Source organism: Meriones unguiculatus, chromosome 2 (genome assembly GCF_030254825.1).
Source record: "Meriones unguiculatus strain TT.TT164.6M chromosome 2, Bangor_MerUng_6.1, whole genome shotgun sequence".
In the NCBI taxonomy this organism is placed as follows: domain Eukaryota; kingdom Metazoa; phylum Chordata; class Mammalia; order Rodentia; family Muridae; genus Meriones; species Meriones unguiculatus.
The window spans coordinates 188,073,896-188,090,354 of NC_083350.1; the positions used below are offsets into that span (position 1 = coordinate 188,073,896).

The 16,459-nt window shown below is 41.9% G+C and overlaps 1 protein-coding gene across 5 annotated transcripts in view; it reads right to left on the minus strand.

The window, feature by feature from the left end:
- Positions 1 to 16,459, minus strand: part of Arfip1 (ADP ribosylation factor interacting protein 1) — a 65,838-nt gene that overhangs the window by 10,036 nt on the left and 39,343 nt on the right. For all 5 annotated transcript variants that reach the window (XM_060378512.1, XM_060378509.1, XM_060378510.1 and 2 more), the window contains 3 exons: positions 14,873 to 15,094; positions 11,226 to 11,383; positions 5,841 to 6,015 (listed from right to left, as the gene is read on the minus strand). In XM_060378512.1, the coding sequence (XP_060234495.1) occupies positions 5,841 to 6,015; positions 11,226 to 11,383; positions 14,873 to 15,094 (555 nt within the window). The remainder of the gene's footprint in view (positions 1 to 5,840; positions 6,016 to 11,225; positions 11,384 to 14,872; positions 15,095 to 16,459) is intronic.

Below are 16,459 nucleotides of genomic sequence, written 5' to 3' on the forward strand. Positions count from 1 at the left end.
CTGCAGAGACAAGGAGGCAATACCACAACCACAAATGCTTCCCCTCTGCTTGGGTTTAGAAGGAAAAACAGTAATGTGGAAAGCATCTACCCGCTAGCTGGGAACATTTGCCCACTAACAGATGAGAGATCAGTGCAAACACTCTGTCTTTACGCACGATGGGAGGTAGTTCGCGTGCTTCCGTCAGCTCACTCTCCATTCCCAGCATACAACTGATCACCAGATCTTTAAGCAAAGCAGGAAATGACAGGCTCTGGCTGTATTTGGAAAAAGAATCCTATTTTCAGACATATTTTGGAGAAACGGTGAGGCATGTTATTTTAAAGACTTTCTAGTTGTACATATTTTTCCTTCTCCTTAGAAGTAATTTATTTCATTTGGACACCTATTTGTGCATGCAAACACACACCATAACACACACGCAACGGCCTAAGGAGGAGCTTGCGGAGGTTCTCTCCTCCCACCACGTGGGCCTCCAGGGCTAAACTTAGGCCATGGGGCCTGGTGTCAAGTGTCTCCCTGCTGAAGCACCTCCAGTGCCTGCTTTTAACAGGAGGTGCTCTTCGCTTCTGTGGCTTTTCAGGTGGAGTCTCTACGGGTCACCACACTGTCCATGCTGGTCTAAAACTTCCTTAGATCCTTCTGCTTCAGCCTCTTGAGCAGCTAAGGTCTCTGCTACAGCCGGCTTAGGCAGAACATTTATAGGGGTTAAAATTTTAACGTGTCGGGGTGTGGTGATGCACACCTTTAATCCCAGCACTTGGGAGGCAGAGGCCGGTGGATCTCTGAATTCAAGCCTAGTCTGCTATAGAGTTGAGTTCCAGAACAGCCATGGCGATGAAGAGAAATCCTATCTCAACCCTCACTACTGCCACTAAAACCAAACAGACAAAACACCAAAAAAATGTATCCTTTCACTCCTGTTTCCATCCATATTTTCTCCCTTATAGCTGATCTCATCACTATTTCTAGCTTCCCTTTATGCAAACAAATAAAACATGACTGCCCGTTCTTCGCCCCCTTCCCTTCTTATATAAGTCAGAGCACCAGGCCATGTGATGGTGCGCACCTATAGTCCATGAATTTGAGGTCAGTCTAACTACACAGGATAGCCGAAGATACCGAAAACAATGCTATTTACACTTAGGTCTTTTCGTGTAAGAGGGGTCTTCTGGGGTCTTTCCAGCAATACAACCCTTCTTTGTTTCTTATAGCTGTAAAATACTCTAAGTGTATTCAGCTAATCCTTTATGGAAGATGTTTTTGATCTTTTCATGTCACAAGCAATGCTGCAACAGGCTGGTCCCCGCTGTCCTCCCATCCACTCCTGGTTTCGTGTCACATGGATCCATCACCCATCGCCTCCTCTAAACACGTGCGCCTACGCCTGTAAATGACCGCTGCTGTCAGCTTTTGTCAGCAGGTTTCCCTTTGCAGTGGGCTGTAGTTCTTACGGAGTCACAGAAGAAGAAAATAAGTGTACATATACAGCTCACACACACACACACACACACACACACACCCCAGCTGAGAAAACACTGCAGAAGAAGAGACACAGTGAAAAGAAGAGGCTGAGAAAGGGCTCAAGTCTAGCTCTATCCTCCAGAACGGAAAACTCCCTCCTGGAAGGGGCTCAGGAGGCTTCCAAGCAAGCGTTACAAGGACTGTAAGACAGTAAAGCTTACTAGAGGCATATGCAAACACATTGCTTTACCACTGATGGCAGCTAAGAAACAGAAGCACCTAGTGCGCGTCAACAGACAGTAAAGAAAGTGTGGTATCTATAGACAGTGGAATTTTATTCAGCTGTTAAAAAAGTGATGATATTTTAGGAAAATGGATGAAAAACCAGAATTATTAGCTTAAGTAAAACAAGGTAAATTAAGAAAGACAGTACTGCATATTCTGTCTTACTGGTGAACGAAAAGAAAAAGAATAAAAAGGAAAAAAAACTGAAAATATGGCTGTTTCTAGGTATGGTGGAGAAGTTTATTACAGACATGTAGAAAAGCATAGCCAGAGGCAGGGACCTCTGGCAGAGTTGAGAATGCATCTGACCCTAGTCATGTGAGGGGGGGGAGGAACCAGGAGCAGCAGCTGGGAGGGCCAAAGGTACAAACCCAAACGGTTGTGTTATAGAGGGAAGAGTAGCCCAGTCCCCTCCACTGAAGAGTTCAGGGTGGGGGTGGGGGGAGTTATGCCAGCCAGAAGAAACCTGTAACAGGCAGGGCCTGAGAGTTGCAGGAAGAACCTGGCAGCCAGGTCCGCCTTCATATGTTACATAGGCACCTCAGATTTAAATGTGTGTGCACACATATACATATACATGTATCTGCACACATATTCATGCAGACACTGTGTATATGTGTGCTGGGACTAGGCTGTCTCTAACTATATACTAGACCATAAGTTCTGAGTTAAGAAATTGCTTTGCCTTTACTGGATGTTTTCAGTATCTGGAATACTGTATTTGGGCAGCATCAGTGAAAAGCAAAGAATAATAGCAGCACAAAATTACAAATTCCATGCTGAAATGTGCCCAGAAAGTAAAGGTACATGAATGAGGGGTGTTCACAGGGTCCAAATGTAGATAGATTACACGTGGACACTGTTGATCGCTGCTGTGTGCTCAGCATCACGTCCTCGCTGTCTACAGCACTCAGGAATCTTGGTCACTTTCATCAGAACCAAGCCACATCCGCTCAGCTCTACTACTTCACCCCAGCCACGTGAGTGACCACACCAAGCGCTCACAGCGCAGCTACAGAGACACTTCTACAGCGCATCTCTGGCAGGCATGTGCTAAGACACTGACAAGCTCAAGTTCTTTCTTTTGGCAATAAGAAAAATAGTTCAAGAATGTATACTTTTAGAGTGCTTGTCCAGAATGCACAAAATTCCAGGTTCGGTCCTCAGTACCACACAAACCTGGGCGTGTGGCACATGCCCAATATCTCAGCACTCCAGAGGTCGGAGTTTGTTTTGAAGAAAGATAAAATGGGGTTGATTTAGCTCAGTGGTAGAGCGCTTGCCTAGCAAGCGCTTGCCCCAGATTCGGTCCTCAGCTCTGGAAAAAATAAAATAAAATAAAGATAAAATGACTTTTACCTTAAGACAATGTTAATTAGTTATAACCAAGAAGTACAGGTTTGTTTCATTAGTTTATATGACTAAAAACATGGTGGGGGTCAGAGAAAGATAGACTGGATTTTGAATCTATCTTGAAGTAATATATAAAAGTAACTTTGTTTTTAAATATGTGTTTGTTTTTTTGTTTTTTTTTTAATCAGTTATTCTGAGTCTGAGGTTGGATGGATTAGAATGGATTCTAAAAGAGATCTGTTCCTCTGCCCACTGGGTAAAGGCCCAGCAAGAGTCATGACGCAGGTTCTCCCCAGTCAACAAGTCTGCTTGTGTCTTCACTTCAGACCTCCAAGTCTCTAGAGACATAAGAAACATATTTTTGTTTATGATATATATCTATGGTACTTTGTTCTAGCAGCCCCCAAAGACTAAGACAATAATGTCACAAAATCCATGAGAACAGGGATAGTCTAAATATATTACAGTAAAAAAGAAAAGACACCAAGACTATGGAGAGAAAGCATAGTTTCTTGAAAAAAAAAAAAATAGGCACAATGTCATTATTCTCCATTTAATGCCCACAGGTTTACCACGGAAGCCAAACTCTGAACATTCCGTGGTCAGCTTCCTTCAATATTCCATCCTTACTTCAGGCTGAACACTGGTTTAAACAGAAGAGCCAGAAGAGCCGTCTGCACCCTTATCCCTACCAAGCCGCCACAGAAATGTCCCTTTGCGACAGCTGGGCTCAAGGTCTTCAGCATTCCACTTGGCAAACATCTACTTTATTTTATTAACTAATCTCTGAGACATGGTCTCTCCACAGTGTTGGCAGGATCCTGCTCCGCAGATCATGGCCTGGACTCGCAGGTCTTCCCGCTCCTGCTTCTCCAGTGCTGGGGTTAAGGCGTGTACTTAGCACATCTAGCCTGTCTGTGCTTTGCAAGTGGACACCTGACTGGGCACCTAAATGACACTTACTTTCTGTCACTCCCAATGTGAAAATGATTTCAGGGCTTACAAAATAAAGCTGTTTAATAAGAGCCGCCTGACATTTAAAATTTAGAGATGACGTGGCTGTGAAGACATCAACATGCATATTGCCACAGAGCACGCCTCTTTTATGTGTTCTGGCAGACAGTGACAATGCCAACAAATACGTAAAACTTGACACTATCCATCAAAATAGTCACAGTGGAACTGACTACTTCCTCTGACACTGAAATGGACATAAGCTGTGGACCTCAGCTAATGAATGCTTTAAAGGCTGTGCTGCCAGATCATGCTGGGCATTCTGTCTCATAATCTACTTAGGCTTCTTTTTCTGCTACTGTATTATTTCCAGGTAAGGATTTTCATCCACAGTTTCTTTTTTAAATGGGATAACATTTCTAGACTTGGTAGATCCCAAAGAAATATACTATACTGCAGATGTTATGGTAGCTTTGAGTTTCTAAGGAAACAAGAAGATAATAATTAATATAACCCTTTGATGTCATGTGTGAGAATATAAATATTAGTTTTCTGGGAGAAATAAAGGAAAGTAATTGTTACAGTTTAAATCTTTAATGTCTACAAAGGACCAAGTGTTAAAAGACTGGATGCCAGCATATGGCTCTACTGAGAGGTATTGGAATCTTTAAGTGGGGTCTAAGGCCAGGCATGGGGCATAAACCTGCTAAAAACTCAGGAGCAGAGCAGATTATAAATACAAGGCCAGACCTTTTCTATATACCAAAACCTGTCTCACAGAGGCAGGCCAATCTCAGGCTAGCCTGGTCTATTTAGCAAGTTCTAGGACAGCTTGGGCTACTGTGAGCCTTTGTCTCAAAACAACAGCAACAACGAAGCAGAGTTAGGAAGAAAAACTAAGCCTACACAAGCAAAGGAAGACAAAGTGAAGCTGTGAAGCCTCATGAGGAAGCAGGGTCACCCTGGCTGCCATGGGGTAGTTTTGTCTGCCACACACTCCTGTTGGGATACACTACCTTATTACTGAGACTTGTGCAGCCATGAGCCAAGCAATCTTTTCACTTTAGACAGGTTCTCTGAGGTGTGTGCCACAGTAACTGACTGACTGCACAGCATACCTGGAAGCAAGCATGGTGGAAGGTCTGCCATACTTGAGAGGGTGTAAACAGCAGAGAGAGAGGAACTATGTCTGTGAGAGATCCATATCCACAGGGCGGAGCAACACTCGGCTGGACCACGCTTGTTACTTACAACTACAATCTATCACATGAAGCTGAGAAGACATGCCAAACAGGGACAGGTACTTCACGCAAAGGAAAGCTCACAGGCTCAGGACACGGCTCAGGAGCAGACCACTTACCTACCACATTCAGGGCTTGGAGGCAATCCCTAGCACCCAAGGAGAACGAGCACAAAGCAAACCAGGACCAGCCTCTGTCTCCTAATGCTGGAATTACAGGTATGGGCCACCAAGCCTGGCAAAAACTCCATTATTTAACTATTTAACATACTCGCTTCCAACATAAATCTGAATGTCAAAGTTGAACATAGGTATCTTTTACCTCGCAGGCTGTCAGATATAAGAGTATAAGACAGCATGGCTGACACAACAGAAAGTAAGTATGCCTCAGACACCTACACAACTCAAGCTGATTATAAACAAAATTCCTTCATGCAACTGTCACGAAAAAGTTATCAGAAACAAACAATTTCTACGAATTTCTGTTTTAAGGGACTGTTTAAAACTCCATGGAAAGCTGTCAGAAAGCAAAGAATAAATTTACCTTATTTTCTTCAAGAAATTTTAATTTGACAGAAACATCACTGCGCATTTTATCATATTTCTCCTTATGTATTTGGAACAGATGCTGGGACTGCTCAATTTTTGGCAGAGTGTTTGCATCACGTGGTCCAAGGTTCAGCTCTTCCAAATCAGTGCGATATGCATCATATTCAATCCTGAAAAAGAGAGTAAATGATTCATACCAGTGAGATAGCCCGGAGACAGGCTGGAAAAGAACACTCAATCTCATATTACTAATAACACTCACCCCCGGTCTACACTGGATGCTTCTGAAATCATTACTTCCCCAGTAATAAAGACCTGTTAGTAACATGAGCGTGAGAGACTGGCTTTGTCCTCCAGCACTACAGAGTACATGTATGCACATATGGATGAGCACACGCCAACACACATGTGTGCATGCACACACATTCAGATGGGGAGGACCTGCTTAATTTCATGTACTATTTCTCCCCCAAATTTACAATATTAACTATCAAAATTTTCAACCTTTAGCAACCACTTAAATTAAAAAAAAAATAGATGTAAACCTCAATAGATTCTAAACCATGTTCAAAGTAGTTATGAATCCTTAGTGTGAACTGGTTAGTGAGGAGCAGACAAGGTTGGCGAGACGAGCCAACCTCAGAATGCCTTGCAAAACTAGTAAGATACGTCACAGCGAGGGCTGCCAATGCATCATGCAGGCACTTTAAAATGTTCTGACAGCTGTATTTAAATAATAAAGTTTAGTGTCACTTTTCTTTTACTCAGCACACCGAAAATACCATTGCTGCAACATGTAAGAGAGTAGACGATTGCTACTGAGCTGCTTCTATCTGGGGGCTGGGTACCGCGTCTCGCAAAGCGGCTGTGTAGTTTTCAGTGCCTTCATATTCCGACGCAGACTGGCCACGTTTCAGTGTTTAATAGTACATGTGACAGAACAATGCCATTGTGACAGTGGCATTTAAGATGTGACGACATCTCCTACAAGTACTTAACCTGGTTCTGTGAGGCGCGTTGCCTTACGGCTCCTGAAATAGTTACCCAGCAGCCTCACTCCGTGATCTTACAGCAACTGCACAGCCCCCCCCCCGTCACAGCCCCAGGAAGTACAATACTGCTATGATGAGCAATAACCCTCCCAGCTGCCTGAAGTATTCAGTACTCAACTGAAAGGAAGCAAGTGACCTCTAATTTAGTAAGAAACCAGAATCACACAGCGTAGGCGCTACAGCAAAAGACAGCAGATATCAACATGGTGATTCACATCTCCCAATCCAAGAATGAAGAATAAAGTTTACACCACACTTGAAAAAGAATATGCCAGTCTGTCACATCAAGCTCAATTTGTTTATTTGGGGGGCTTTTTGAGACTATCTCACTATGTAGCTCTGGCTGTCTTGGGATTTACTATGTACAACAGGCTGGCCTTGAACTCACAGAGATCCGCCTGCCTCTGCCTCCCAAGTGCTGGGATTAAAGGTGTGCATCACTCTATGTCCAGCCCAAGTCCAGTTTGTTTGTTTGTTTTCTCAAGGCAGGGTTTCTCTGGGTAGCTCTAGCTGTCCTGGAACTTATTCTGAAAATCAGGCTGGCCATAAACTTTAGAGAGCTCTGTCTCTGCTTCCTGGGTGATAGGATTAAAGGTATGTGGCACCATGCTTGGCACCCAAGCCCAGTTTATTTTTTAACTTGTATTAAATTTAACAAACTAGATTGTTCCGGGCCAATGAGGATCAGTCATTCATTCACTAATATGTTGATCCATCCAACAGTTATCCAGCCAGGACCATCTGTGTTTCAGGTGAGCTGGTGAGTGTATCCTCAAGAAACTTGTTTGTACCCAATCTCAACAAATGGCATAATACAGATTATCATTACAGACAGTGGGATTGACTATTTAAGGAATTATTTCTGAGGAGAGCAGAAAACAGGACATAGTTAAAATCTGAAGGGTGGTAAAGCTTATTAGGCTGATAAAGTTGGTAGACCGTCCCCAAAGAGAACAGTACGGGCACAGCATGGATACTAATTAGTGTGAACTAATTCTGTGTAATAATCCAAAGTTAGTGCACAATAATGGAAGAAATTCCTGTCAGGACAGCAGGCAGCCCCTGGTCCCTGATGAACAGTTCACATGTAAGCGAGCAAGAACAAACAGCAGAGGAGCCTATGATCTGACCTGACTTCCCCTGCTCAGGATAAAAAGCGGACTCTCCAGTGGCAAGGAAGGGAGAGAGACTGGAGTGGACTAAGGAAATGGGCTCGCCTCAAGACCATGGGGAATAGGAAATGAGCCTCGAGAGTGGAATAAAGGCAAGGAACACCAACGCGGACACAAAAAGTCAGTGGGCAAGACAGACTAGGTAACAAGTTAGTTATACTCATAGGTTTAGAAGCCAAGCTACCTTTCCCTTGCCCTTGGGTCTTCGGTTAGCACTGTGTGTGTGTGTGTGTGTGTGTGTGTGTGTGTGTGTGTGTGTTTCCATTTTTTAGAATGAATGGGAACCACATCACTACAAACCTCATACCCATATGTTTTATCTGACACTGGGTAATAAATGAAACCTTCAGAATGCTTAGTACTAGAAGAGGAAGAACTAAAAGCCAGCTACAAACAAGGAGAAGCCAACTTAAAGTGGAAGGATGTGGCCGTCACCCTGCAAACCTCCGAGGCACTTTAAACAGTAGTGCCTGGCTGAAACATGCAATTACAATGTTGACCTGTATTCCTTAGCTCTCACATTCATCTTGTAGGTGGCGTCAAAGGAAACCATCCCAGCAACACTTCTCTGAGAGCAATCACTACCACCCAAGGGCACTCAGCCTTCTAGACCCAACTTTAACGGAGAAGTGTCGGCATTTGAAAAGTCACGACTTGCTACCTTGCTGCTGTGGAGGAATGCTGAACGGGCTGTTATAAGGCCAGAAAGGAAGTGTACACAAGGCACTTCAGGGGTTAACAGACCACCCAACATTTGCCGTAATTACCACTTCTAATGCTGACCAAATGAGTAACCCTTGCCCTAAAAGTCAGTAAATTCTGGTTTTAACAAAGAAATAAACTGCTCCTTAAAACTTTGAAGTTTGGGCTCTTCTTCAGATTTGTCCCCTAGATGCCAATGTCCCGGTGTTACTACTGACCAAGCCCTCAGAGAAATGATAAACAGGAATCAAGCCCCAAGCTAAATCTAAAGAATTCGCTAGTGTAATTTGAATAAAAAAGGACGATTATGGGATGAAATAATTGTTGGTTTCTCAAGCACACAAATGAGATGGTCTGAAGTTTTCCTTTAAGTAACTATTCAAAGGTTCCAAATTAGCCAATATACTGTCTATACTAAGATCTGATACCACATTATCCTTTCAGGTTCTCATTGTAATATGCAAAACCTTTTTCATTATGAGACTTGAAAATTTTGTGCTTAAAAATTACTGTATTATTGTTTTGTTAAGCTAGGCAAGACACAATCACTAAACTACACTCTCGGCCAAATTTTAGATTAAAAGATAGGAAGCCAAATGGGCATTTGAAACTACAGGTAAGCAAGCCATTCACCCTCTGCAGACTTACTTTACAACTCTTTAAATCAAACCTAAGTGTTCTCTGTACTGAGCTATACATGGAGGCATCTGCCTATAGCCCCAGCACTCAGGAGACAGACTAGTAAAACAAAAGAATTCTTATCTTTGAATCTTCTAGTCTCCTAAGTACTAGAAAAACTGAATAAGCTGAAAACCAGCTTAAGGTAATTAAAGGCAGGTTAAAGCATGCACTCTGTATGATTGTGACAGAAAAATTCAGGAAAGACCCACACAGAAGCCAGACCAAAGCAGCTTTCATTGCTCCGCATATGATCACACGAGAAACACAAAGCCTAAGAGGGGTCTGAACAGACTGAGAGTCAATCGCTGCAGGTGCTGCTGAGGCAGTTCCCTTAGAAGGGATCTTGCTGACAAACAGTTTCAACATTCAGGAAGGAGATCTACAGGTAGATTGCTTCCAATTCTTTTACCATCTGACTTTATCTTCTTAATGAATAATTAAAATAAAAAGGTGAGTCTTTAGCCTAAATGACCTGCGAACCAGTAACCTCAGCTTCCTACCAGCTAGTCTCAGCCTTACTTCTAAACCTCTACTTCTAAACAGGTAACAAGGCCACGTGAATGGTAAACTGCAAAATTACGAACAGCACAGAACAGAAGCACTTCTTGTGACAAAAATCAAAACTTAAGTTTTCCACATATCTGGGCTTTGACCTGTATAAAAATAGACAATATATACCTGAGAATAAGCACCCAACTACAAAATAGTGAGACAGATGCTTTGGGAGTCCTCACAAGCGCTGCCATTGGCTAGGACAGCAGGCCAAAAGTCGAGTTCCCCTCCCACAAGGCACAGTGCGCACCACCTTCAGCCACGCTAGGGAAACTATCAGAAGGCTCGCGTCCAAGTGCGCAGAGAGCACTAAGAGGAAATAAGGCTGATAATAACAACAGTATCAGGATACAGGGAAAAAACTGGCTGTGGACTCGAAAGTTGGAAATGTGATTGTGGCTGTGGTACGTTCAGAGAGTATTTTTAGGGATTTAAAGGTGTTCATTGCTACACGTTTGTTCACCTAGCAAGATCGCGAGCGAGGCAAACACAAGTAAAGCAGCACATTCGGAAGATTGTGTACCATAAACAACCACCACACAGGGAAATATTTACGTGTAAGGTCAAATGGGGAAAGCATCTGATGGCGGTTTGCCCTGGGTAAATGGAGATCAGGCTGGCACTGTGGAGGCAGTGTGACTGCTCACAGCGAGTGTGCCCATAACATGGTTATGGGCTGACATTAGCTCAGATTCTGAAGTCTACTTGGTAGGACAAAGAAAGCTAGCACTGGGAGCTCCTCCGTTTCCCCTTTAGCAAGCTAAGTTGGGATATATGAATAAGGCTTGAGTGGACCTTCACACAGCAAAAGTATTCAGGGCCTTTTGAAAATCACTTCTGAGGTGGCAGCATCACATATCTAGAGAACCAGATTCATATGCTAATTAAAAACTCACTGCCTGTCTTCAAAACCCTCTGTCCCGTTTTGTTCTTTCTGAGAACTAACTTCCGACCTTCTATCCTTTTCTGGAAGTCAGAGAACATTACTCTGTGGATGTGGCTCTCTCCTTCTACCTCTACATGGGTCTCAGTACTAAGCCAATCATGAGACTGATGTAGCAAGCACCTTTGACCATAGAGCCATATAACCATCTTTGCTTTTTCTAGTACATTCTTTATCTTCCATATGGGACAGTTATGTTTCTCTTGTTTGCAACTCAAAACAGTTACTAAATACAAGTCATCTGTAAAATAAACAACATAGAGAAAGTAAATACCCACCTGGCATTTTCATACTGTTTTACAGTCATTAGTGTATCTTCAATTGTTTTATTCACCAAGGTGTTCACACTAGCAATGAAAAAATTAATGGCCCCAAGAAGAGTCTCTCCGTTTTTGGCCAGCAGCTTCTGGGTATCTGCATTATAGCCAAATTCTTCCTAAAACAAAGACGACATCTTAACTGGTCTACTAATAAATCAGTGGACACCACTTTGAAATCATAAACATATTACCAATGAGAAAATGTCTGACTTAGAAATCTAGCAACAGAAGTTTTACTTTTTCTGCTAATCTTTAAATATATAAGAAACTAAATCATAGCTAGCGACATAATTACTAAAAGTTTAGTAAACCAAAATTATCATTAGCCCAGACACACAGCTAAATCTAAATAATTTTAAAAGCTAAATTACTCTGTACCATAAAGAATATTTTTTCCTACATTTTGTTTCTATTATACTATAAACACAGCTGTGTGGGGAAATACAGCAGTTTATTAATCAAAAGAAGTTAGAACTTTCAAGACCAAATTAGGTAACAATTGGTTAAAACTTTCAAACATAAAATGGATGGCATTTTTTTGTGTGTTTTGATTGAATTTCCTCAAAGTATAAATATTGACAAGACACATTTCTTGGTAAACTCAGGGACCAGGTGCCTTTCACAATCAGGTCTATGTGGGCACACACGAGAGTCACTCAACACCAGCTTCAGCTCACTCCAACAAGCTGTGCCTCAGCTCAGCCAACGCTTCAGACAACGCCGTCCCGTGTGGCACCACACACCCTGCATGCTCAGCAGTGCGAGCTGCCCACTCAAGGGAGAGGGAACACATCTGACCAAATAAAGCAATCCTATGTTACCGTAATAGGTAACATTTAACTTGAATTCTCTAGTCTGATATAAAACACTTCAATTTTAGCTATAAAAAAGCAACAAAGTTAACAAGAAGATGACATTTTAATGTAGTGCTACAGTTATAACTACATTTCCATATGATAAATTATTCAATAATTCAGTTAAGTATTAGGGGAACAAAATGACATTCTGCTAAAAACATGTTCCATTTAAGAGAGAGTCATGTGCTTTATTCTAGACTCAGTTTTCTCACTTGTGCAGAGTGCAAATGTAGGAATATGTATGCAACAAGAATACTGCACGCTTTAATCCTAACATTCAGGTGGCTAAAACGATAGAAGTGTTTCAAGTTTATGCCAACTGGAGTTACAGGACAAGCCCCTGTTTCAAACTAAATAAATAAATAAACAAGCAGACACTGTCAATCAACGGGGAAGCAATTAATCATTCTACCATCATCAGCATCTCTATAATTAAAGGTAGGACAGCAGGATCTTTCTGACATTTTCTACGAGCTAAATTACAGATGATGTATAATTAAATGTTATTGCATATCACAAAGTATGGGATCGAACACTTTCTTCAACTTCTAGAAAATGTTAAAATATTGTAATTATGCTCATTTTCTTTGACATTAAGAGGTAAAAGCCAAAATTTAAAAAACATCGACAAAAAAAAATAAACAAACAAACAAAAAAAAAAACCAAACTATAAAAACTAGAGTTATAGCTGGGTATGATGGTGCACACCTTTAATCCCCACCATTTGAGAGGCAGAGGCAGGCAGATCTCTGTGAGTTTGAAAGAGCTCATGAGGTCCAGGACAGCCAAGGCTACACAGTGAAAACTTGTCTCAAAACACAAAACAAAAACCTACATTTCTATAAACATAATAGTGAACAAAACTACAAAACTAAGGAGCTCTTCTTACTTACTGTGTAACAGCGCACGGAAGAGTACCAATAGGCATGTTAACACAGATATGGACAGGGGACACAGGCATGAAAGTGGACATCGATGTGGACAGGACACAGGCGTGGACATTGATGTGGATGCAGGGTGGGGAACATGGACATGGATGAGAATGTGAGGGACAGGGATGGGAGTGACGGGGGGCTGCACACAAGGCCTTAATCCTACAAAAGAACTACAGGCAACTAAGGAAGAGCAAGAGAGGAAGAAATAGTCTTCCCCAGGGAAAAGCACCCCATTGGCTACCCAAAACCAAGCAGTCTCCCCAAAAACATATACTGGAGTAACATTATACAGACATAGTAGGTTGTATTTATATTTTTAAGAATACACACACATTAATGACAAAAGAGGCCATGAATAAAAGAGGTCAAGAAAGGGAAAGACAGAATGATACAATTAATTACAATCTCAACAAATGAGGGGGAAAGAAGAGCAGAGAGACCAATGCAACAGAAGAAAGACCCTGGAAACAAATCCATGTATCCAATCTAAAACAAATTCTGTCTGCTAGAGCTTCTAAAATTTGATTTTCTGTATTTTTTATTACCGTACTATATCAATGTCTATACCAAATTTCTTATCCAAATTTCTAGGACCAAATGATTTTCTGCTTTTAAATGATCTACTTCTTCAGGTTAGACATCTGTCGGGTGAAGGATTTTTATCTTTTGCTCCAGGCAAGATGAATAGCCAGATATCAAATGAGTTATAAGACAGCAGTTCTCAAGAGATCTGTGCTGGGCTTTGGCTACAGCTCAGTTGGTAGAGTGACTGCCTATCATGTTTAATCTCTAGCAGCATGTGAACTGAGCACGGGAGTACACACATGTAGATTCTAGCATTCAAAAAACAGAGGCAGGAAGATGAGAAGTTCAACGTCATGCTTGGTTGTGTAGGAAGTTAAGACCTAACTGGGCCTAGAGACTTTTGTCTTAAAACAAGAATGTTCTGCTCGATATTTATAGAGATAAATTTTATATACATAAAAATATATTTATTTATATACATATATATAATAAGACTTTCATTCTAAATGTCTGCCTTAGAAATGCTAAATACATACTCTATTTGAGCTGTACCCCAGAGTCCAATCTAATTGATTTTAATAATTTTAGTGAACATATACCACAAGTCCACTTAAGGGGTGACTATTTGTTTAACATATTTGGAAGCTGGTAAGAGGTTTTCACAGCAAGTGCCTAACTTACTTTCTATCCCACCAAAGGTTCATAAGTAGTTACGGTTCTTCATAGGCCTGGGTGGGCTTAGTAATCTTTTCTCTTCTCTCTCCAAGACCTTTCTCCTGGACTTCCCAGCTGACATCTACTCCAGGCATGAATGGGTCACTACACTGACAGAGTCATCTAGATCTTCTTAAAGATCGTATGATGTAAGCTGGGTGGTGGTGTCACAACACCTTTAGTCCTAGCACTTGGGAGGCAAAGGCAAGTGATGAAAGGCAGGCAGAGGCATTCCCATAAGCTAGCCTGAGCTACAAAGTGAGTTCCAGGACAGCCAGGCCTACACAGAGAAACCTGTCTCAAAACAAAACAAAATAAAACAAAACAAAAAGACTGTATGATGTAGTATCTTATAAAGAATGCCTCAAAGTCCCACGTATATTGGGGCTTGGGGATACAGCCCAGCGGGGTAAAGCACATGCCAGTCATTGGGTTCCATGTCCAGCACTCAAACACAACAATGCCAATTTTATTAAGAGTTTACCAAGTCATAAATGAAAAAATTACCTCTCAGAATACTTTGACTAGCATCGTTATACTCACAACCCCTGAGAGTTATTTTAAACAATCTTACGTGGAGTTCTAGAGATTTCAAACTCAGGTCGGCAAATGCATCTCCAAGTTGCTTTTGGGTATGCACCATCTGGAAAAGCTGCGTCGACAATGTCTGAGCCAATTTCAGAATGTTTTCATATTTTTTCTTATTATCTCTTAATATATCAATCTGAGCTTCAAGTTCAAGGTCCACAGTTCTTGAGCCACGGCCTAGCTTCTCAGATATAATTTGCCGAGTACACTGAAAGTAGAAAGATGTACCTTGTTTAGTAAGACAAAAAGAGAACAGTAAGACAATACAGAAATGGAAAGTGCTACACTAGACTGCACCCTCAGACAAGTAAGTTCCTACTGTGCAAGCTACACCAGTGTCCTTGGTCTGGCTGGATGCCACAGGCCCTGCCTCCTGCTTATCTGTGGGTACCAACCTGGCCTCCCGGTTCAAGTCTGTATAATAAACATGCTGGAGTTTCTTCATCAGAGAACCTAGTCCACCATTCCAGCTCTTTCTGTGTGTCTGTTCTTATGTGTATCTTTCCTTGGTTCTCTTAAGACCCTTGTCAGGCCAAATCCCCGCACCATGGCAAAGGATGAGGGCAACAGGATTAACAGCCAAGAAAGGTGTGTGCTGCCAAGCCTGACCCCTAGGACGTCATGATGGGGTGAAAGAACCAACTCCAGCAAGTTATCCACTGACCTGGTGTGCTATGGAAAGAGTACATACACACACGCTCATACACACACAGAGTCACTCAAAATAAAGTATACTGTTCTAGGAGATGAAAATCAAAACAGAAAAGTTTAACTTGAGACACTGATTTTAAGGAGAAAAACACTGACAAAAATGGTATGTGAGCCTGTAACAAGACAAAAGAGAGGCGCTGGTTCCCAGAGTTCCTATCAGAGTCTTTTACTTTATTTGCAAGCCAAAGCATAATGCTTTCCACAGCAACCCAGATATGAAGTCTGTTGAGAGTCAAAAGCTAGAATTCATTGGCTGAGGGTTGCAGATAGCACAGAATGAAAATTCTACTGCTGTACGAGTGACCACTTTTCCAGAAGAGCTGATGCTCACCAGCAGGCCCCTGGGTCGAGATCTAATGAAGAAATGCTTTCTATTTCCTGCAACTAGGGCAGTAGGAAGAGTAAGATACTGGTTATGAGGCAATCGGAGGTAAGTTTGGGCACATTACTTAAATTCTGAAAGTGAATTTACAAAACCTACATGAGATAACTATACATTCTTAAGGAAAATCTAAATAATCAAAAATGAGGATAGTACCAGGTGCCTCCAGTTTGGTTAAACAAAAGAAAATAGTATACAGTTGTTACTCATCTCTTCAGTATCTGGGGTCTCAGGAAGTCTCTGGCATAATCCCTGAGACATTCAGAAATGAAAACGCAGAACTGAAGACTGGAGCACAGTGCGCAGCAGGGTTACAGACAGCGTCCAGTTTCTCTCCCTCTCCTCCAAGTCCGTGAAAATGCAGACTGCCCACAACAAACGGTGGACGCTTCGACATAAAGAGCTCACTTCGCTGGGCATGGTGGCGCACACTTTTCATCCTCGCACTAGGCAGCAGAAGCAGGCAGATCTCTGCATCTG